The sequence below is a fragment of the Sorghum bicolor genome, chromosome 2 (assembly GCF_000003195.3).
Source record: "Sorghum bicolor cultivar BTx623 chromosome 2, Sorghum_bicolor_NCBIv3, whole genome shotgun sequence".
Classification (NCBI taxonomy): Eukaryota; Viridiplantae; Streptophyta; class Magnoliopsida; order Poales; family Poaceae; genus Sorghum; species Sorghum bicolor.
The window spans coordinates 5,456,761-5,479,476 of NC_012871.2; the positions used below are offsets into that span (position 1 = coordinate 5,456,761).

Here is a 22,716-nt window from a genome sequence, read left to right on the forward strand (position 1 = left end):
TGGTGTTGAGCGTCCGGTGCCCCTTTAAGAGCGTCCGGTGACCCCGCAGTTTGCCCAGTGAAAGAGCCAACGGCTCTATTTGCTTGAGGGGTTATAAATACGTGTTTGGCCGGCTTGGGGCTCACACTCTTGGCATTCTAACATACTTGACATCCTTGTGAGCCTAAGAAAACACCTCACACTCATCTCCTTCATAGATTATACATCTTTGTGAGATTGGGAGTGATTTCAAGTACATTTGCTTGAGTGATTGCATCTAGTGGCACTTGGGGATCGTTCTAGCTGCGTTTTTCTTGTTACTCTTGGTGGTTGCCGCCACCTAGACGGCTTGGAGCAGCGGAGGAGCATTGGCACGAGTTGGTGATTGTTCGTGGCCATCTCCCGGTGATTGTGAGAGGTTTGTGCCTACCTCGGCGGAGAGCCAAAGGCAACATTAGTGGATTGCTCGTGTCATTGAGCTACCTCACTTGTGGATAGGTTCTTGTGGTGTCCTAGTGAGGACGAGGTTCGTGCAACACCTCTTAGCCACCGAACCACCAAGTGTTGGTCGACACAACGGGGACGTAGCGTGCCGGCAAGCACGTGAACCTCGGGAGAAAAATTGTGTGTCTCCATTGTGATTGTTCATTGGTTTTCTCCCGGTGTTTGGACTTCATATTATTGATTGGTTCATCCCCTCTACGCGGTGGTATAAAGATCAAACCTTCTCTCTTACTTTCTTGCAAACTAGAGTAGCTTACTTACTTGTATAGAAACTTTAGGTAGCTCTCTAGTGTGAGTAGTGACATAGCTCTTGTGTGCTTAGTGATCATATCAACTAGAATTGTTGGATAGGTGGCTTGCAAACACCCCATTAGAGCTAGAGCAAAAAGCTTCGCTTTGTTATTTACTAACCACTTGCTCTAGTAAGTTTTGTAGATTTTTTAAATAGGCTATTCACCCCCCTCTAGCCATATTAGGACCTTTCACATACCTACATCTTTTCTCTCTCACAAAGTAATTGAAAGGTCCTAATATGACTAGAGGGGGGTGAATAGCCTATTTAAAAATTCTACAAACTCATTAGAGCAAGAGGTTAGTAAATAACAAAGCGAAGCTTTTTGCTCTAGCTCTAAAGGGGTGTTTGCAAGCCACCTACCCAACAATTCTAGTTGCTATGATCACTATGCATACAAGAACTAAGTCTCTACAAGGAACACTAGTGAACTAGGCTACACAAGACAAAGTAAGCAACTAAACTAATTACACTACTTTGCGGTAAGTAAAGGATAGGATGAGATATGTATACCACCATGTAGAAGGGATGAACCAATCAATAATATGACGTCCAATCACCAGGAGAAATCCAAAGAACAAACACAATGGAGACAAACAATTTTCTCCCGAGGTTCACGTGCTTGCCGGCATGCTACGTCCCTGTTGTGTCGACCAACACTTGGTGGTTCGGTGGCTAAGAGGTGTAGCACGAACCTCGTTCTCACTAGGACACCACAAGAACCTACCCACAAGTGAGGTAGCTCAATGACAAGAGCAATCCACTAATGTTGCCTTTGGCTCTCCGCCGAGGTAGGCACAAACCTCTCACAATCACAGGGAGATGGCCACGAACAATCACCAACTCGTGTCAATCCTCCTCCGCTGCTCCAAGCCGTCTAGGTGGCGGCAACCATCAAGAGTAACAAGAAAACCGCAGCCAAAACGATCCCCATGTGCCACTAGATGCAATCACTCAAGCAAATACACCTGGAATCACTCCTAATCTCACAAAGATGAATAATCTATGAAGGAGATGAGTGGGAGGTGTTTGCTTAGGCTCACAAGTATGTCAAGTATGCTAGAATGCCAAGAGAGTAAGCCCTAAGTCGGCCAACACGTATTTATAAGCCACTCAAACAAATAGAGTTGTTGGCTTTCTTCACTGGGCAAAACTCGGGGTCACCGGACGCTCTTCAGGGGGCACCGGACGCTCAACCCCTACGTCCGGTGCTCCAGAAACGGCCACGTGTCGCCTTTTGAAAAACTCGCGTCAGAGTCTAATGGTAACCTGCAAAGCACCGGACGCTCCTAAACGCGTCCGGTGCACACCAGTCTTAAACGCAGGGAGGTTCGTAATATGCGCAGGGCACCGGAAGCTGAGCACCGGACCGTCCGGTGCTCATCGGACTTAAACCCAGGGAGCATTGCAAAACGGACCTCACACCGGACACGTACCACCGGACGCACAAGCCTGCGTACGGTGCGTGTCGTCCGGTGCCTTACCCTAGCTGGGCCAGGCACTGACTACACCGGCGCATAGACTCAGCGTCCGGTGCCTCAGTGGCCAGCGTCCGGTACACTCCCGCGACATCTCCAAATTTCCCATCGACGCAATAGAAAATATGCACTTCGTTTTCTCAAAAAGCGCCGAATCCCTCCTCGCAAGCTCGGCGGGAGGGAGAGAGGAACCCATCCTCTCTCTACCCTTCAAACTCCACCTCCTTCTCAAAGTGTGCCAAAACCACAAAGTGTGTACCAACATGTGTACGTGTGTTAGCATTTTCACAATCATTTTCTTCGAAGGAGTTAAGTTAGCTCACTAGGTTCTAAATGCATGCACAAGAACAATGACACCTAGTGGCACTTGATAATCGTTTAGCCAAAGAATTCTCCTCTTTATAGTACGGCTATCTATCCTAAATGTGATCACACCCTCTATGGTGTCTTGATCACCAAAACTAAAACCCTAAGCAATATCTTTGCGTCAAACTCCATAGGGTTTTGTTTTTCTCTTTCTTCTTTTCCAAGTTGAGCACTTGATTATTTTGTGGTCATCACCATCATCACCATGATCATCTCTTGCTCCATCACTTGGCATGTACCAACCTCATTAAGTCTACACACACTTAGTATAGAAGTTAGTACTAGAGTTTTATCAATTATCCAAAACCAAACTAGGGCTTTCAGTAATCTACACAGAAACAACTCAATTTTACTGGAACATCTCCCCATGTCACCCTAGCTTGCTTAAAAAGGAGCAAAAAAGGTAAGAAAAGGAGCAAATATGTTGAACGCTTTACATGGGACACCTACATGAATGCTTGGAGTTTTCCTAATAAGATGCCACTGCTCACTACCTTTTAGCATTGGAAAACTTTGAACATTGTCGACTCCTATTTTGGCGAGCACTACAGACTTCAGGACCAATGTGCTTATATTAGCATCGATATGCCTAGTTAACCACTCGAGCATTCCATCAGAAAGGAACATGGAGGTTTTTCTTTTTACATTTGAAAATTCTATACTTTGCTACATTCACTTAATTCCTCTGAGATTATCAAACTTGTGTGCCGATGCCACATCCATCACTGATAGTCGAAAATCTTGTCTTTGGTAGGAGTAAGTAGGATTCAATTTTGGTGGTTACACGAAAGCATCTGATGAGGAGCTGGAAATGCCAACTTTGCCATGGAAATCTGTTGTCTTCGCCAAGCATGCCCGAAAGAAACTCTGATGCACTTCTTTAAAAACAAGCCTTGAGTGATAGATCTAATTCCCATTATATATTTATGCTGTTTTCAATTTGAAATCACGTTGCCAATTTATAAATTTTCTATTTGAAAAGTGTGGCCATTTAGAAGAACAATTATATGCTTATATAACTTGATCACTGTTTCCCTTTGTTGAATCTACAAGTCACTAGTATCTTATTTGATTCGATAATGGTGCCTAGATACTAGTACGTGACAGGTCTCAATCTATTTCTTTTGGGCGGTATATGTAACCGAACCTACACTCTATGTGCATTAAAGGGCAAAGAAAATCGTGCAAATTATATCGTGATAGCCGCACACACTAGAATCACCGCCCAAACTAGCCAACACTTGATCGACTATTTCTCATCCGATTCTCAACCAAATTGTTCGAGACCATTATTATTCGAAAGGTATTTTTGGGATCCATGTTCGTATAAATTTTGGTTCGAAATGATCGATCCTATCGGGAGAACTCGTGCCCTAAAGTCAGAAGAGAAGCACACTTGCAATGGAGATTCCCCCAAACGGACCTATCCGCACCGAACTCCCAATTTCTCCCTAAATTTTGAACCAAATTAGACAAAACAACTTGCACTTGAAAGAAAATTTAATCGCCTACAAACACACTAAGTTTCATTGGAAACGATGGATCACCTTGCGAGAGAGGAGCTCGAGGATTCGTGAGAGAAGCACAGATGCAACGACCTAGCAGGGTAGCATTCGAGCCACCACACGACGAGCGTCCCCACCCGTCAGATCTCGGCGGATCTAACGGCCCACGGTGAGCTGCAGCCACAGCGGGGTAGCAATCCGCGTATGATCCGCTCGGCCAATCGGCTCGGTGCGACGTCTTTGAGCGTTTCTAGTCGCCACTGCTATTTAAGCGGCCTCGTCCTTACCTCCGCTCTCATCACCTACATGAATGTCTAAAGTTTCCCTAATATGATGTCACTGCTTGCTACCTTTCAACATTAGCAAAATTTGACTCCTATTTTGGTGAGCACTGTAGGCTCTAGGACCAACGTGCTTGTATAGCAAATTAAATGACCTTTCGACATTCTATATCTAGCATCGATATGCCTAGTTAATCACTCGAGCATTTCATCATAAATGAATATGGATGTTTTTCCGTTATACTTTGATATGTTCACTTAATTCCTCCCGCGTTATCAAACTTGCGTGCTTGTGTGCCGATATCACATCCATCGTTCCTGACTAGTCAAAAATCTTGTCTTTGGTAGGAGTAAGTAGGATTCAACTATGGTGGTTACACGAAAACATCCGACGAAGAGAACGAGGTGCCAGCTTTGCGATGGAAATCTGCTATCTTCAGCAAGCATGCCCAAAGTAAGAAACTCCGATCCACTTCTTTAAAAAACAAGTTCTTGATCGATATAGATCTAATTTCCATTCTAGTATTCTCTTATTTGATTTTGATATACGGAGTATATGATATAAAATGGTGCCTAGCTGCTACGTGGCGGGCCTTAATTTTTTTTTGGCGACATGCAATGCACCTGCACTCTAGGTGTGGTACACGGCAAAAGTGAGCTCGAGCACGCTGTATCGTGACACACGCAGGAGAATCACCGTTTAGACCAGCCATCACTTGATCGACTATTCCTCGTCCGATTCTCAACCAAATTGTTCGAGACCACTTCCATTCGAAAGATAATTTTAGGACCCACGTCCGTATAAAATTTTGTTCGAAACGATCGATCCTGCCAGGAGAATTCGTGCCCCAAAGTCGGAAGAGAAACACACTTGCACGGAGATTCCCCCAAACAGACCTGTCCCCACCGAATCCCCAATTTCTCCCTGAATTCTCAACCAAATTAGAGGAAACCACTCGCATTTGAAAGACAATTTAGTCCCCTACAAACACACCGAGTTTCATCGGAAACGATGGATCACGTCGCGAGAGGTCAGCTCGGGGATTTGGAAGAGAAGCACAGATGCAACAGGTTCGCGTCCGCTGGCGTCGACCCAGCAGGCCAGCATCCGAGCCACCGCGCGGCGAGCGTCCCCACCCGTTGGATCCGGGCGGATCCGACGGCCCGCGGGGAGCTGCAGACACGGCGGGGTAGCGATCCGCGAGTGAACCCGCTCGGCCAATCGCAGCGCGGGGCTACGTCCCTGAGCCTTTCCACTCGCCACCCGCTATTTAAACGGCCTCGTCCTCGCCTCCGGTCTCTTCACCCACCGCCGCCGCCGACGACGCAGCGAGCGAACGCACCAGCGCACGCGCAGTCCCGGAGAGTTGAGAGAGAGTAGTTGTAGCAGTAGTCGCGATGTCGACGGAGGAGGCTGTTGTTGCCGAGGTCCCGGTGACCGAGGTGGAGGCCGAGGCACCGGCGGCCCAGGAGGCGGAGAAGGACAAGGCGAAGAAGACGGCACCGAAGGAGAAGAAGGCGGCGCCGAAAGAGAAGAAGGACACGGCAAAGAAGCCGGCGGCGCACCCTCCCTACGCTGAGGTGAGACCGCCGGTGGTTCAGTCCGTTACGATCGAGTTGATTCGTTGTTCCGCTGGATTGGTGCTTTCGATTGCTTGTTTCTTGGTGTGGAATCTGTTGGATCGGTCTTGGCGCTGGCTTCTGTTCATGTTCGCGAATTCGATCCTGAATCTGAGATGCAAATTTTTATTTTTGGGTTTGGTTGCAGATGATTTCAGAGGCAATCGCTGCCCTGAAGGAGCGGACCGGGTCGAGCTCGGTGGCCATAGCCAAGTACGTGGAGGAGAAGCACGGCGGCAAGCTCCCCACCAACTTCCGCAAGCAGCTGACCTCGCAGCTGAAGAAGCTCGCCGCCGCCGGGAAGCTGACGAGGGTGAAGAACTCGTTCAAGCTGCCGGTCACCGCCCGCCCTGCCGCCGACGCCAAGCCCAAGGCGGCCGCCAAGCCCAAGGCACCCAAGGCCGCCAAGACCGCGGCCAAGCCCAAGGCCTCGCCGAAGGCGAAGGCTAAGACGGCGGCGTCGCCCAAGCCCAAGGCGAAGGCCAAGCCTGCCGGTCCCACGCCTGCTGCCCTGCCGAAGCCCCGCGGGCGCCCTCCCAAGGTTGCCAAGACCTCCGCCAAGTCCTCCCCCGCCAAGGGAGCAGCCAAGAAGGCTGCTGCTTCTGCTGCTGCTGCCAAGAAGGAGAAGGCAGTGGCATCGTCTAAGAAGGCGGTGGGATCGCCCAAGAAGAAGGCGGCGACCCCAAAGAAGGCCGCCGCCGCTGCTGCTCCAGCCAGGAAGGGCGCGGCCAGGAAGGCCAAGAAGTAGGCTGCTTGCCTTGGCGCCGGCGATCCCTTGCGTCCCTCCATTCCGCCTATAGTATAGATTTCCCCCTCCTATCTGGATTTTGATCCATTCGTAGTCTTGTCATTAGCTCTAGAGTCTAGATTCGCCAGTAGCTACTCTCTGCGTGTATGATGAACATCAAGTTAAGCTATAATGGATTCAGAGGTAGTAGTCTGTTGTCTGTAAAAAACTTTGCGATGGTTGATTGTGTGCGATGCTCCTCTCTGCCTGTATGATGAACATCAAGTTAATCTATAATAGTATTATTATGCTATCTCATGATTCCTGGACTCTTGCCTTGATTTTGCATCGTGTCGCAGCAGTTGGATTGTTGCATTGGTGGATTTTGTTGGATTTAGATTTTAGAGAAGGGTCCTGCATTTAACGGTAATTCCAATAGTGTTGCATTGGACTGTAATTGTAATCGGGTTCGTTCAATTGTTGGATAAAGAGAAGGATCTTAGCATCATATACGGTGAGAAAAGGCCGGGATTTGTTCGAAAATAACGCTGGAATCTTGGCGAAATCACTAGAATCATGCTTTGCTTACAGTGCTTTCCAAAACCAAAAGGCATTCTGGTTTGCGTGATTTGGATTCCAGAACGCAGAGCGGCCAGCGGCGCCGTTGTTTCCAAAATTATTCTTTGGGTTTGCGCGACTGGGATTTGGCAACCCGCGTGGTGCGCGTGGCGTGGACGGGGAGGCGCGCTTGCCGAAAATGAGAAGCAGGCGGGATGAGCTGGAGCGGATTGCGGTTTCGCTGCGCGGTGGCGGCCGTCGGCGGAGCAGGTGCGCTCGTTGCGGGTGTTTTGGGTGCCAGGGCGGGGCGGGAGATTTCCGTTTGGGGGAGCGTGTTTTGCCATTGCCTCTCTGGGCATTCGAAATTTCGGGGCAATGGACAGGTGGCCACGTACGGACCGAAATGGTTTCTATTTCTGGCTGCTGCTGGCTTTGTGTTTCGAGCCCACCTATCCGTGGTAACTCGACCCGTCGGCACACGGTGCGCCTCAAGTGGGCCTGTTGCGTTGTTGTTTCAGCCTGGTTGGACGGTAAAATCCATCTTTTCTGAATGAGTAGCATTTCCTCTTTTTTTAAAGGTATCTCCCCAGTCAAAAAACGTTTTTTTAGAAAATAAAGATATATTAAATATAATATTTTTTGAGTAGTATATTATTTATTACGCATTTGGCTACTCCACTGTTTTTTTACGCTTTGTTCGTTTGACTAATAAATCATAATAAAAAATATTATTCGTTAATTTATTAAAGATAGAATCGATTTAAGCTTAAGTTTAAGTAAATGTACTATTTCTTTTAGGGATCTGCTCCTTCCGTCGTGGGCTCACTCATGGCCTCCGTCATCGTCCTCAAGCGCCTCTCGTCGGCTGTTTTGGCGGCCGAGAGCCTCTCCACCGATGAGGGTCGTCTCGCCGGCTACCGCGAATGCCAATGCCTGCCCGTCTGCTCATCGACCGCCTTCCCACCGACGCTCATCCCCGTCGAGTCGCGTGCCTTCGCCGTTGCCGTTGCCGTTGCCGTCGTCGTCGGCGTGCCTGACCCCCGGTCACCCCCAATCGTGTCGTTTGGCCCATGGCCCATATCCACAGCTTCTGGCCCGCGCCGTAGGCCCAGCTGGGTTTCCCTTCCTTTTCCTTCTTTCTTCCCCGAGAAGTCGCGCCGTAGGCCCGAGCCGAGTTTCGCTTTGTTTCTTCCTCGAGAAGACAGAGCAAGCGCGGAAGCCTTAAACCCTAGCGAGTTTCTAGAACCTTCCAGTCCCACCAGAAGCCTGACCCCTCGCTCGGAAGCCGCGGCGCCATGGACCTGGACCCAGAGGGCATCTTCCGCGACGACAGCGATGAGGACGAAGACAACGTCCAGGTTCGTACCGGTTCTTCCCTGCGTTTTTTCCCCCTTCTCTCTTTTCCACTTTTATTGGACCAGTATTCTAAAATGTAATTTGACACTGCTGCCTGCTGCGGCGCCGCATCCTTCGCGGGTGCTGGATTGCTTGCTCGGTGAATCAGGAGAGGGAGGCGAACAAGGAGATGGTTGTCTACCTTGTCGATGCCTCGCCCAAAATGTTCACCCCTGCTACCACCCAGGTGAGGCACGATTACTCTACGCGACTACGCCACTGAAGTTGACAATCTGTGTATCAGTTTTTTATGTCTCTATTTGGAAATTAAAACCTAGTGTGAAGTTGGGTCATTAAGTTTGTTCTGGATTTTTTTCGAGTAGTTTTGTCTATTATAATCCATAGCCATATAAGATTTTAAAGAGAAGGCAACTGGTGAGTACTGGCCTAACCTTTAGGTAATGCAATGCTAAATGTACTACTTTGTCGGTTTGTCGTTTTGCCTGTACCAGATTATCTGCTATTTGGCCAAGTTCTACCCTGACATTCTTGTAGGGGTTTACAGCATTACTAAATAACAATGTAACAAATTTTTTTTCCAGGACAATGAAAAGCAGGAGACACATTTTCGTACCATTGTTAGCTGCATCACTGAGTCTCTCAAGACGCAAATTATTGGTAGATCTTATGATGAAGTCGCAATATGTTTCTTTAACACTGTAAGCTCTTTCTCAAATCAGTAAGCATACACCTCTGCTTCTAGCAATTTTCGTAGTTTGCAGTTTTGTTTTTCCTATTTGAGTCACTTTGGTTTATCGCAAGCATCTGGGGGCGTAAGAGTGCAAGAAGGAAAGAGCATGTTGGCAACTCTTCTTTGCATTATGTTAGAACTCTATGTTGCACATTTCCAGTTTTACTCAATATATCATTACTACCACCTGTCACAAATAATTGGATTTTTTTAGGAAACAGGAGGGGTAGCCCCCCTACTGGTTAATAGTAGAAAAAGCAACAAAATGGTATCCATAGGGCCATAAGCTCATAACACAAAGTTGATCACTAGTTTCTATTGTAACTTTAATTTATAAACCTAAAAAAAAATATTAATATAGTTTGTTGTGAGACGAATGAAACAAAGTTTTAGATTTCAATTAAATATCAACAGAAAACATCGATAGGTAAAATTTGAAAGCTTCACTGCATGTATGAGTGCTCCCCCAACATTACTTATTGTTTACTGCATAGAGCGCACTAAGGCACCAAACAAATATTTTGCTTATTTAAAAGTGAAACAATGAGCTAACTATGCAACTGTCCTTTTTGTATCAGTTATTAGTCATTTCTCAACAAATATTCAACTTTGCCTGCTTAGGTCCCTTGCACTGTTCATGAACTTTGTGTTGATAGCATTTAAAGTAGAACCATTGCACAGATATGGCTTAGCATAGTGCCCAGTTCCTTGATCCGGTTTGCTCACAACTTGCAGAAAGAGAAGAAGAATTTACAGGACTCAGCTGGTGTTTATGTTTATAATGTTGGAGACAGAGAAGAACTTGATAGACCCACTGCAAAACTCATCAAAGATTTTTCTTCAATAGAAGGTAATACCCACTATATGAATTGTTCCTTGGTGACACATGGTCAAAGTTTGATGGATATGCATGCTCAACTTTTTTCAGTAGAATGTGGTTCGTGGATAATATTTTTGGCTATAGTTATTTATCGTCCAGTAGAATCCTTGATTTCGTTTGGTTGCAGTGATGTTGTCTTCGTCATACAAGTGTCTTTGTATTGGACTTTGGAATTAGGGTTTCATTCAATGGGCTAACCCTAACCAGGGTAGCCATATAATTAGGGATACATGGGCCTCATGGGCCTAGCCTCATGGGCCTCATACTCATATACTCTAACATCCCCCCGCAGTCTGAACTACCGTCTATGGTATCAGATAGCTTCCTCCCTCCCTCCAGCCGCCAGGCGTCCACCTGCGCCGCCGCCGGCCGGTGAGCCTCCCCTGGGCCGCCGCCGCCGCGGGCGCCATGGCTGGCCAGCGGCCTCCCCACTTCCCTCCTCTCTCTTGGGCACACATCACAGCCATGGCCGCCCCTCCTCCTCCCCGTCAAGTCGCGGGCGCGGGCGCGGCCGCGCTCGCGCAGCCCCCTGTGCGGGCTCGGGCGCGGGCGCGGGCGCAGCCCCCTGCGCGGGCGCAGCCCCCTGCGCGGGCGCGAGCGCAGCCCCCTGCGCGGGCTCGGGCGCGGGCGCGGGCGCGAGCGCAGCCCCCTGCTCGGGCGCGGGCGCGGGCGCAGCCCCCTGCGCGGGCGCGAGCGCAGCCCCCTGCGCGGGCTCGGGCGCGGGCGCGGGCGCGAGCGCAGCCCCCTGCGCGGGCTCGGGCGCAGGCGTGGGCGCAGCCCCCTGCGCGGGCGCGGTCAGCCGTCGTGCAGCCGACAGCGTGGGCCAAGCACGGCCTGCAGCGGTTTTCCCAGGCGCTGCTGTGGACTTTTCCAGCACCGACTCCGCAGGGCGCCACCAGAACCAGCAGCATCTCCACCATGGCGCGGGCGACGCCGCCCCGCCTCCTGTGCCGCCCGACTCTCTTCTACACGCAGCGGCCTCCGCCCTCGCTGCCGCCCTCATCACCGCCCGGGCTGAGCGGGTGTTGGGGGGGCCGCTTGCCACATGCCCGGGGCTCAATGCTCCCCTCCCTGGTGCTGCTGCCGCCGCCTGCATCGCTGCCTGTCCCGCTCCTCCGCTGCCGTCGTCTCCTCTTGGCCCTCCTCCCTCCGAGCCGAGCGAGGGTGGGGGGGGCCGAAGTGGCAGCCATCGCCGTCGACGTGGAAACAGTGAGCCTCACCCACCGGCGGCGGTGCTCACTCCTCCGGGGGCCCGACCTGTTGGTGGGGACCCGGCGGCATGGGCATCTTTCCACAACCCGTGGTCGCGGGCCATGTGGCCTCTCCAGGCCCCCGGCGGTGCAACTCCTCGCCCGGCGGCGGCCATGCTCGCTTGTGCTCCTCCAGGGTCTCTTTCCGCATCTCCTGGGGCCCCACCTCCCGCCGTATTGCCCAGGCCTGTCGGTTGGGGCCCGACGGCCTTGGCCAACTCTTTCAGCGCCATGACTCCGACTCCTCCTGTCGGGCCATACTGGGTCGCCGACTCGGGAGCCACTTACCACACCACTCCCGACCCGAGTATCCTCTCCTCTGTTCGGCACCCCTCCTCGGTATGACCACCTTCGTGTCTTCGGGTGTGCGTGCTACCCTAACACCACGGCCACTGCTCCCCACAAGCTGGCACCCCGTTCGACTCTCTGTGTCTTCCTCGGGTACTCCCCGGACCACAAGGGGTACCGGTGCTATGATCTTACCTCTCGTCGCGTCCTCATCTCTCGCCATGTGGTGTTTGATGAGTTTGCTTTCCCCACTCTTCTCCACTTTTTCGCCTGGGTGTCTACTCAGTTCGGTCTCACCATCAAGGCCGTCCAGTGTGACAATGGCCGGGAGTTCGATAACTCCACCTCCCGTGCCTTCTTTCTCTCACACGGTGTCCACTTGCGCATGTCTTGTCCGTATACCTCCTCCCAGAACGGCAAGGCTGAGCGCATGATTCGCACCACCAACGACACCATCCGCACCCTTCTACTGCAGGCGTCCCTACCCGCTCGCTTTTGGGCTGAGAGCCTGCACACCTCCACCTATCTCCTTAACCGCCTTCCTTCCACTGCCTGTCCCGCTCCTACCCCTCACCATGCTCTGATACCATATTGGACTTTGGAATTAGGGTTTCATTCAATGGGCTAACCCTAACCAGGGTAGCCATATAATTAGGGATACATGGGCCTCATGGGCCTAGCCTCATGGGCCTCATACTCATATAACACTTTGTTTGGGTCTCCCTGTTTTTCCCATGTCACTAATACTGCTTCCAAGTTCCACCCACTTTAAGTACAGAAAGTCTACCGCCTTTTATGTTGTAACTTTAGTTCATAACTCGCGAGCAAAACTTCACATGTCTAAACATAAGACGTATAGACTTAATTAAAAAATAAATCTCAAATCTCACTATAGTTTCTCATCAGGCTGGTTTCATGTTCTCAAATTTGACGCAGTGTAGTGTGTAACAGTATATACTGCCTAGATTATCATACTTTCTTGTTAACTAGGAGGATACCCTGCACACTGCTGTGGGAATCGCAAATGGTTTGGAATGAAAATGGGACGGTCTATAGTTATTGGCTTATGTGACTTATTGGTATGGAAGCTTGCATGGAGGGGTAGATTATCATAAATGGATGTTGCTGTATGATGTGGCTCGCTGATGTGGACAACTAAATGCATGTTAATAGGTGTTGTGGCTAGCTGATGTGGGTATATTGCATTGCATGGAGAGAGAGTTTTCATAATTGCATGCTAGCTCTGCAAACGTGGATGGTTTGCATGGAGAGATAGATATGTAGTGTGGACCGCTTTTATTAGATATATAGATATAAATTTCGTTTTGGCCTGGATTGATAGATATGTATAGGGGGAAAAGTTAGCAATCCTGTTTTCTTTTCTGGTTATAAACCTTTGTTTCTGACTAACTGCAGATTCTTTTATGAGCACCATTGGAAGTCGATATGGGATAACATCTGGATCTCGGGAGAATACCCTGTATAATGCTCTTTGGGTTGCTCAGGCTTTGCTGCGCAAGGGGTATGACACTTCCCTTCTTTTGGCCTTTGAGCAGTGTCATGTAATTTGCATCCAATAACAAATTGCTGTTTAGTGGGGGCTATTGCCTATTGGCTTGTTATGTAGCCTTTGTACATCAACCTTTCATGTAGGATCACTCAGTGAAGCTAAAATTTGTTCACATTATACAAACTAGACTGCATCAATTTGTGTAGGTATTTGATTGATGAAGTGAATGTAGCATGCATATAGTGCTTTGTCTTCCTTCAATCGCACCACTTAATGCCTCTCTGAATCTAGTCATTCCATGTTTCTCATTTGAAACTTTTCAGATCTGTGAAGACTGTCAGTAAACGAATTCTTATATTCACCAATGAAGATGATCCTTTTGGTACTATTACAGGAGCAGTGAAAACTGATATGATTAGGACAACAGTTCAACGTGCAAAGGCAATTCTTCTATTTAAAACTGCACACTGCCAGCACATCTCAAAATGTTTTTTTTTGTCCTTTGTTTACCATAACAATACTTTCTTTTCTCCAGGATGCACAAGATCTTGGCCTGTCTATTGAACTTCTTCCACTGAGCCGGCCTGATGAACAGTTCGACATGTCCCTATTTTATGCAGTAAGTCTCCATAATTGCTTTTTTCTCTTCTCTATGTGCATTGCTGAACGGCTCCAATTGCCCAGGATTTAATTGGTCTGGACGGGGATGAGATAACCGAGTATTTGCCATCTGCTGGTGTTAGGTACTATTCTTGAAACATCAATATTACTTCTTGAAACATCAATATTACTTATGTATTTTTTGGATTTAGATGATATTTATTTAATGGTACTTTATTCTTACAATCCTAGCACAAATAAATCATACATTCACACTTGAGTTATAAAAGGAGATAGCAGGGCTGTTTGGATTGTGACCTGGTAGATAGGGTGCAGGCGAGGTGCTTAAAAGTTAAAATCGACGGCCTGGGTTGCTGCCAGGCCAAGCAACTATGCCTGGAGGCACAACCAAACAGGCCCGCCCGAGCATGTTTTATGAAATCACAGTTGCCTCTTGTTTCCATTTGGACTTGTCTTTCCTTCTTTGAACAGAGGGCAAGAGCTTTGCAATTAATTGAACACACCCACCCCTCTACACACGGGAATAAACACCAACCACACACCACTATGCACCACAGCTTCATAGCAGTATCTCATGTAGACATGTCCTTGACCTCTTATCAAAAATTCTGTCATGGAGGGCACTTTTGCACAGAGTTTTGTGTATGGGCTGGTCTTCTTTCGTGGGACGCTCCTTACCCCCCCTCCCTTTTTTCTCATCTTCTCTTATTATAAAAACATGCAGCTCTAGGTTTGAGAAAAAATGGACAGAGTTATCCATGTATTTGATGTTATATGATATAATATTTTGTGGGTTTCTTGTGTTACTATCCACTATCCAATAATAGAACATGAATTACTTATTTGTGTTTAGTGCATCTATTAAAATTGATTGTTTTATATTATAGAGGTTTTGTAGACTCCAACTATAGAGCTGTTGGAGTATGCTAAAAATTATACTACCATATATTTGTGTCTTGCTTGGTCTTTTATGCTTTGCTATGCTGCTGGTCTGTTGATCTCTAATCATTTGGGAAGTTTGTATTTTCTCTGAATGGATGTTTAATTTAAATTCTCTCTTTCCACATTTTTATATTGATGTCTTTAAAGGATATGACTAATCAATTGGGGAAACCACAATTTTTCATTTATGTCTTTAAAGGCTAGAGGATATGTCTAATCAACTGAGAAAACGAATAATGAAGAAGCGCAGAGTCAAAACTCTTTCATTTGCGATTACAAATGATGTGTGCATAGAAGTGAATACATATGCGCTGGTCCGTCCTACTACTCCAGGCATGCTATGACTTTGGTTTATTTCATGCTTTGTTACAAACTATTGGTGTTGAAACATCTAAGTATACGCTGGTTATTTTTTCAGGGACAATCACATGGCTTGATTCACTAAGTAACCTTCCATTAAAGGTGAGCATATGATTAAAATCAGTTCCATGTTGCGCTTCTTTGGTTAAACTTTAACCTGTGAACAAGTTTTGTTAGTTTTGTTTACTGTCTTTCATGAAAGAAGTTATTGTTAATTCATACATGATACATAAGTTGTAAACCACCTCATCGGTCACAGCAACACAGACCATAATGATCATGCATACTTCTGGCCTAATACTCTTGTTTTGACTTTTGAGATTTGTTGACATTAAAGGGTCATCGATAATACAAATATATATCAGGTTGTTTGCAAACCCATATTATGAATGGCATTACCTTGTACCCTGGGGGGGGGGGGGGGGTCTCTATAATGGTACCCTTGATAGATTTTGGTCATCCTTTTTTTCAACCTTCAAATGTTGCATTAGTGCTTACCAAAGTATTGAACTGCATGGGGCAAAATCGCCTCAGGAGCTTTACGTTGCAGGTGGACTCTCTTATGTTAATGTCTCTATGGCTTTGAGTATATAGTGTCCCAGTCCCCCTGCTGCAAAATGGATTCGCTCTGGTCTCCTCACAGTTTATCGCTTATCACAGATATGGGTATAGAATTGCTGAATAATTGGCCATACTTCATACACGTTGAGAAAGGAATGAAAAAATACTTGTAAATTATTTTATTATTATTATTCTACAGTATAATATACATTATCATAACTTGCAAGTGCTGGGATACTCTACAATACATTTTTGTGTTTTTTCTTAAAAAACTGTGGATCTGTGTTTCTTTCACAACCAGATAATAACATGCAAAAACCAGTAACAACCAAACTCAAAAATCTACAGGCACATATGTTAGTGTCCAATTCCCTTGACTAATGGATGAGACAAGACTGCAAAGGAATAGCTAAGCCACATGAATATATGATTGTGGAGCTAAAGTTTATCAGTGATCTGATCTGATTGAATATGTAAGGCTAATTCTTGTTGAGATGAGAGGTATCTACCGCACCAAAAAATTTTTTTGCCCATAATTCAAAGTCTTTTTTGTGAACTATTGTAGTGCCTAGAAACTTTTAACATGGCACAGAAGTCTATTCATGTGATTGCTTGGATGCGCAACCATATACAATTGTTTAGTTGGGTTTGATTTATTTAGTGACCAGTGTTGCTTTTATGATTCTTCCACATATAAGATATAATAACTAGTATGTTTATGCAGGCTGAGAGGTCTTTCATATGCAATGATACTGGGGCTCTACTTCAGGATGCACAGACACGTTTCCAGATGTACAATGAGTAAGCACACATGACACTGGCACTCTCGTGTATGATCTTTGGGTGATGGTTTACAGACCTGTATATCTTTTTGCTATCTATATCGTGGTTGAAAAGGAGGATCCTTATAACTGCACTCTTGCACAAAACAATTTCATTTCAAACACCTTTTAGAATATATATATATATATCATTATGAAACATTATATTGAGAAAAGCCTTGGGAGCTGGCATGTGAGCATGTTTTCAGATGGAGGAAATGAATTCCTATGGAGCACTGAGAATTCGCAGACATGGATGGCTCTGAAACCACTTCTAAGTTTCAAATCGCAAACTAACCTCACTTGTGAACTGATAACCCCTTTTTTATGTTTTAGAAAGTCTATTGCATATTGCAGGATCATGAAGCTTATTTTTGCATGCATGCCTTGCAAGATAGTTTTGGCTGCACTAGTATTTTGATGGATTTCATTGTGTTGGATTACACTGTTATATATTAGTTTCACTTTTAATATCCATTCTTTTTTGTTTTGTTTTATTTTGTTTCGTTTTGTGTTGTGCAGCACAACTGTCAAATTTTCTGTACGTGAACTCTCTGAGGTTAAAAGGGTTGCAAGCCATCATCTTCGCCTTTTAGGTTTCAAGCCATTGGATTGCTTGAAAGATTATCATAACTTAAGACCATCGACATTTGTTTATCCGAGTGATCAGGTAACTGTGTTCTTCTGGGCTTGCTTCAGCAGTTGTAGTTTGCTGCTGTACTGCAACTATCCACTTAATGCTGAGAATGTCGTTATTTTTTCCATGTCATCTTGCTTCTGAGCTTTTGGCAGATAATATAAGTTCAAAATTTAAAGAATTTCTTCATGAATATATATTTTCATTGTAGAAGGATGAGGTGAACACAGTATCCAACTTGATGTAGTATTTAGGTGCATACTAAACCAAATTTAGTGATTTTTTTCTCATATAAAATTTCATATTTTGTTTCAACAATGAGGCAGCACTTTGTCTGCATCTTTTTAGTTATTATTAAAGTAAATAAATTGTTACTCAGTTTAGGCAAACAGTGGGTTACTGCACAAGAGGGCTGCAATACCAAAACTACAAGAATGTCCAAGGGACATAAGAGCTGATTACACTATAGAACTAAGGCTATGCATCAACAAATAGTTCAAACTTAAAGCAGTTTTCTAGGTGAGGTAGATTTTTTTTATTTTTTTATTTTTTTTAACCTGAGGTAGAAATTTCTTTGAGGCTCTTCCATAGGATTCTATGTGTTATTTCTTTTAGGCTCTTCCATAGAATGTGTTCTTTTCTTTTTTTGTGCATTTATCAGATAGTTGGCTCACCCTTATGCTCTGATGCAGCGTATATTTGGAAGCACTCGTGTTTTCGTTGCTTTACATAGCTCAATGTTACGTCTTGGAAGGTTAGCCACTATTATTTTCACATCAGCCTTTTTTCGCAACTGTATAAGGAAATTCTGAATCAAGAAAACTAAATACTCTGAAAGTCTGAATGTGGATAAAGCTGGCCTGAATCATCTTTGTGCATTGTAAATTGTTATTATGCTCTTATGTGACATTTTTGCAGTAGCTTTGAATTATGCAATACACGCACAGTAAAACATATCACATCACCAGCTGTGGTTAACTGGTTGGTACTGTGACATGCAATTGCATGCCACTGTTAGTCTGGAAGTTTGAGTCTCAGGAAGTAAGTCGTTGGCCATAATTTGTTTCCATGCCTTGCTTAACCAACCTTTGGCAGTGAGCAAGGAAATCCTTGTTAGGGAGAGTAAATTTGTCTCTCTCAAAGTCAAGAAACTCTTAGATGGGCAAGGTAAGGTAGCCGAACTTTATGCTAGGCCCGTTGAGACAAGAGAGCCAAACATGGCGAGGTGATCTATAACAAAATGAACTTAAACAGTCATATATGTAAATTATAGCATGTGTATGGTTTCAGGTTTGCACTTGCATTTTATGGGAATCCAACTCGACCACAGCTCGTAGCCCTTGTTGCTCAAGTGAGGGATTCTGTCCTACCGTGTCTATTTAACATTTTGATATTAATGTATATCCTAATATATGCTTTTCAAAATTAACTCTGGTCTATTGGTCAATAAAACAGGAAGAGGTTACTTCCTCTGGTGGCCAGTTTGAACCACCTGGCATGCACATGATCTATCTTCCATACTCCGATGATATTAGATATCCTGAAGAAGTAAGGACTGGCGTTGTATTTAACCTTACCATCAGCGTAAGCTAATTTTCTTACTTTGGTTTGCAGGTTCATGTGACTTTTGATGATGCACCGCGCGCAACAGATGAACAAATAAAGAAAGCTTCAAATCTATTCAAACGTATTGATCTGAAAAATTTCTCTACATGCCAATTAGCTAACCCAGGTAAATACTCAATCCATCCCAAATTGTAAGTCATTTGACTTTTTTAATATCAAATTTGACCATTTGTCTTATTCAAAGTTTTGTACAAAATATCACTTTTTTGTTGTGTATTGGTTTATTAATAAAAGTTCTTCAAGAATGACTTAAATTTGACTATATTTGCACAATTTTTTTAAATAAGAAGAGTGGTCAAACTTGGGGTAAAAAAGTCAAACGACTTACAATTTGGGATGGAGGGAGTAGCTATGAAGTCATTATCGAGAATGCTACTCTTAAGCTATCTTTTTGACTCCTGCATTTGACCCTATCTTATTAGTTCATATTAAAGCTGAGTGCAAAATGAAGAACAAGAATGAATTGTGTCCTCTCAAATGTTTCATTCCCTAAGTGATTGAAAAGGTCTTCTTAACCTGGACATAAACTTCAGAAATTTACCTTTAGAGTCTAGGCCTCTAGGGTCAACTATAAGCCCACAACATCTAGAATCATCTACTTTACTATAGGCTCCACTATGAACATGCTCCATAGCTTTGAAAAGTATTTATCGGGAGACCTATTGCAGGCACTTTTTTTTTTTGGTGGATTACATAAATATTCAATATTTGGTGAGTGCTTGTTGCACATGCGATGTTGCTTGTTGGGCTAAAATGTCATTGATGTATATTATTACAATCATTTTATTCACTTGTGAATCACTTCCGTAATTACACAAAATTCAGTCACATCTGCATGCTCTGATACGGCTTCTGTTGTCCAACATCAACAGCTTTGCAAAGACACTATGGGATCTTGGAGGCCTTAGCTTTAGGCGAAGATGAGATGCCTGATATAAAGGATGAGACCCTGCCTCACGAAGAAGGCTTGTCTAGGTACTTCTTTTGCTTGTCTATTTATGCATGCTAAACTATATACTCCCTTTTTCTCTGAAATAAATAGGCAATCTTGTTGGTGATGTCACTCTTCCCGAACAGGGCATAGATAGATGGAAGCGTAACTTATTGAATGCTTGAACAAGCTGAATTCCTGTTGGTTATATAAAAGCAATTTGCAATGGTTATCTCTTTATCTTATTTGTGCCTTGTGTGGGATGTTCCTTGCTATTCTTATCTCAGGCCAGGGGTAGTCAAAGCTATTGAGGAATTCAAGACATCAGTATATGGTGAAAATTATGACCAAGAGGAGGCAGAAGCAGCAGCAGGGAAAGCTTCCCGTGGTGATGCTTCAAAAAAGCGGAAGGAAATCACTGATGCAGCTGCGCAGATGAGTGCTGTTTATGATTGGGCAGAACTTGCAGACAATGGAAAAGTGAGTAGTCAGATCCTTTTAGCAAGATCCATATCCATAAATGGGGAGGCAGTGGATTTATTCTGCAGACACTAAATGCCATAAAATTCTTCTTAACCGACAAGCTAAAGTTAATTAAAAATGTCTCCCGACTACCTGCAACTGGAATTCAGCATACCACTTCTCTGAAATATGCCAATGAATTTAGAGCTGAAGTTTCTGCAGTTGCAAATAATCATTGGCATGTTCTACAATGTTGTTTGGTTACCATGATTGTTCTCTAAATTCCAAGGTTGTCATTTGCAGCTGAAGGAAATGACGGCGGCGGAATTGAAATGCTACCTGACCGCGCATGACCTCCCGGTTTCTGGTAAGAAAGACGTACTTGTCAGCAGGATCTTGACTCATCTGGGCAAGTGAAGCCGCGTACTCAGAACTGTTAAGCTTTCTCAGACCGGCTGTCATCTGTAGTGCTGTCTGACGGCTAGCTTGCGCTAAGCCCGTAACCCTCCCCTGTTTAGGCTACGTGCCAATTTTTTGTATAGCGAAATAGACGGCACCAGTTGCCAATTAACATGTGTTAAATTTTATCTTGGTATCATCTGCTTTTGTCGTGTCGTTCGGAATAGTTGGAGAGCCACTAGATAGTGCCCTCTCTGGCACGACTCCCGCGGCTTCAGCTTCTCTGCTTGTGTGAACTAATGAACTAGAGCCGGGGGGAAACGACTTCGTCTTCACTTCAAATGAGATTATGGGTCAAAAGCTATGGCTTGAGCTTACTTGCTGCACTGATTCTTTAAACATGATTTTAACCCAAAATATCCGACCTATGTTTTTAATGCGCCCAAAGTTCTAGCTCGCTCTAGAAACTCTTGAGCTAACATCTCTCTGTTGTATTGAAAAAAAGGAATAAAAAGGAGAAGTATTTGTCATCTGTGTCTTTTGTTGTGAAGAATAGGGATTAAAAGGAGGAAACAAAAGGCTTAAGACCATTTTGTTTTAAACCTGGCGGTTTAGCCATTATACCAAAGCAAAGACCACATGATAAGTAATTGACTACTACTAGCAGATGTGTTGGATGCACGTGCAAGGAATTCAACCGCATCTGACCTTGTTTTGTCAGTTCCTCCGGTCTTTGTTTTGAGCTGGGTGCTGTGTACCTGGAAAGTTTTGCAAAGTTTTCAAAATTTCTTGTCACAAATCTTGCATGCATATGGAACATTAAATATAAATAAAAAATAACTAATTGTATAGTTTGTTTGTAATTTGTGAGACGAATCTTTTGAGCCTGTTAGCCCATGATTGAACAATAATTGTCGAATACAAATAAAAATGCTATAGTAGCCAAAACTAACATTTTTCAACTAAATAGGCCCAGTAGATCAAACTATCAAACTGATGTCCACCCTCACATGTAGAAGTGTGTATATAAAAGTCAAGAGATATGGGGCGTGTATGATGCCAGGCTCAGACCGGCCTGGCTATGGCGAGCCACGGCCTGGTGCAAATCGTGCACGTGACCATGTTTGGTTGCGGGCCATGTAGAACCAAACAAAGTAGAGATTGTGTTTGTTTATCAGCTAAGTAGAGGATAGGAAGAGGAGGTGGGCAGCGTAGAACAACCTGCTCCCTTTATCGGACCAGTTCCTTGCTCAATCTAGCCCGACTCTCAAAAAAACGATCTCCCATCGACCATGTTTGGTTGCGGGCCACGTAGAACCAAACAAAGTAGAGATTGTGTTTGTTTACCAGTTAAGTAGAGGATAGGAAGAGGATAGGAAGAGGAGGTGGGCAGCGTAGAACAACCTGCTCCCTTTATCGAACCAGTTCCTTGCTCAATCTAGCCCGACTCTCAAAAAACGATCTCCCATCGTTTTTTTGGGGTCTGACCCAAAGTGCTTTCAAGTTAATTCATCCTAGAGCTTGTACCAGCTCTGGTCTAGCCAACAATCAGCATGAGGTGCGGAACCTAGACACGCGTGGGATTGCCAGCCTCGCCAGAGAGCTACTGCCGACCACCCGGAACGCAGAGGGCGGATCTCGTGCACGTGTAGGGAGGAGTCGGAGACAGTACCGGCTCTAGAAAGCTCGTGTAGGAGAAAAAACTAGTGTGGCTAAACAAAAAGTTGTTTTTGAAGGATAATAAAAAATATTATGCCAAAAATAAATAAGATATTAGAAGTGTACTTATCTTTGGATGAAAGTCTGGTCGGTGACGACAAAATTGTTTGGCCCTCGAGCTTTTGGACTTATTATCGTGACAGTGGTCGCGGTTGTCGTAGCGCCGTTCTTCGCGGCGATTATTATTGCGACTCGTGGTCAGAGCAAGTAGGCCAAACAACTTGGTTGATAGGCTGAGCAGGTCGGTGTCGTCGATCTGCCTCCCTTTGTAGCAGAGAAGCGGCGACGCGTTGTCGGCGTGGTCGGAGGCGCT

The 22,716-nt window shown here is 45.2% G+C and overlaps 2 protein-coding genes across 2 annotated transcripts; both read left to right on the forward strand.

The window, feature by feature from the left end:
* Nucleotides 5,694–7,070, forward strand: LOC8056631 (histone H1). Its single transcript, XM_002459400.2, has 2 exons — nt 5,694–5,986; nt 6,174–7,070. The coding sequence occupies exons 1-2, from the start codon at nt 5,804–5,806 to the stop codon at nt 6,771–6,773; spliced, it is 783 nt and encodes a 260-aa protein (XP_002459445.1). The 5' UTR covers nt 5,694–5,803; the 3' UTR covers nt 6,774–7,070.
* Nucleotides 8,441–20,957, forward strand: LOC8060759 (ATP-dependent DNA helicase 2 subunit KU70). Its single transcript, XM_002459401.2, has 19 exons — nt 8,441–8,668; nt 8,815–8,892; nt 9,248–9,364; nt 10,132–10,246; nt 13,231–13,336; nt 13,648–13,765; nt 13,860–13,943; nt 14,009–14,067; nt 15,087–15,220; nt 15,306–15,349; nt 16,533–16,609; nt 17,152–17,299; nt 17,959–18,020; nt 18,557–18,617; nt 18,722–18,814; nt 18,881–18,998; nt 19,765–19,867; nt 20,111–20,303; nt 20,589–20,957. Exons 1-19 carry the CDS (start codon nt 8,606–8,608, stop codon nt 20,700–20,702), a joined length of 1,887 nt encoding a protein of 628 aa, XP_002459446.1. The 5' UTR covers nt 8,441–8,605; the 3' UTR covers nt 20,703–20,957.

What these genes read in the sequence shown, in the direction of transcription:
- LOC8056631 (XM_002459400.2), top strand. Translation starts at nt 5,804, where the DNA reads ATGTCGACGGAGGAGGCTGTTGTTGCCGAGGTCCCGGTGACCGAGGTG. An exon ending in CGCACCCTCCCTACGCTGAG is followed by an intron (nt 5,987 to 6,173) that starts GTGAGACCGCCG and finishes GTTTGGTTGCAG; the next exon opens with ATGATTTCAGAGGCAATCGC.
- LOC8060759 (XM_002459401.2), top strand. Translation starts at nt 8,606, where the DNA reads ATGGACCTGGACCCAGAGGGCATCTTCCGCGACGACAGCGATGAGGAC. An exon ending in CAACAGTTCAACGTGCAAAG is followed by an intron (nt 13,766 to 13,859) that starts GCAATTCTTCTA and finishes TCTTTTCTCCAG; the next exon opens with GATGCACAAGATCTTGGCCT. An exon ending in CGTTTCCAGATGTACAATGA is followed by an intron (nt 16,610 to 17,151) that starts GTAAGCACACAT and finishes TGTGTTGTGCAG; the next exon opens with CACAACTGTCAAATTTTCTG.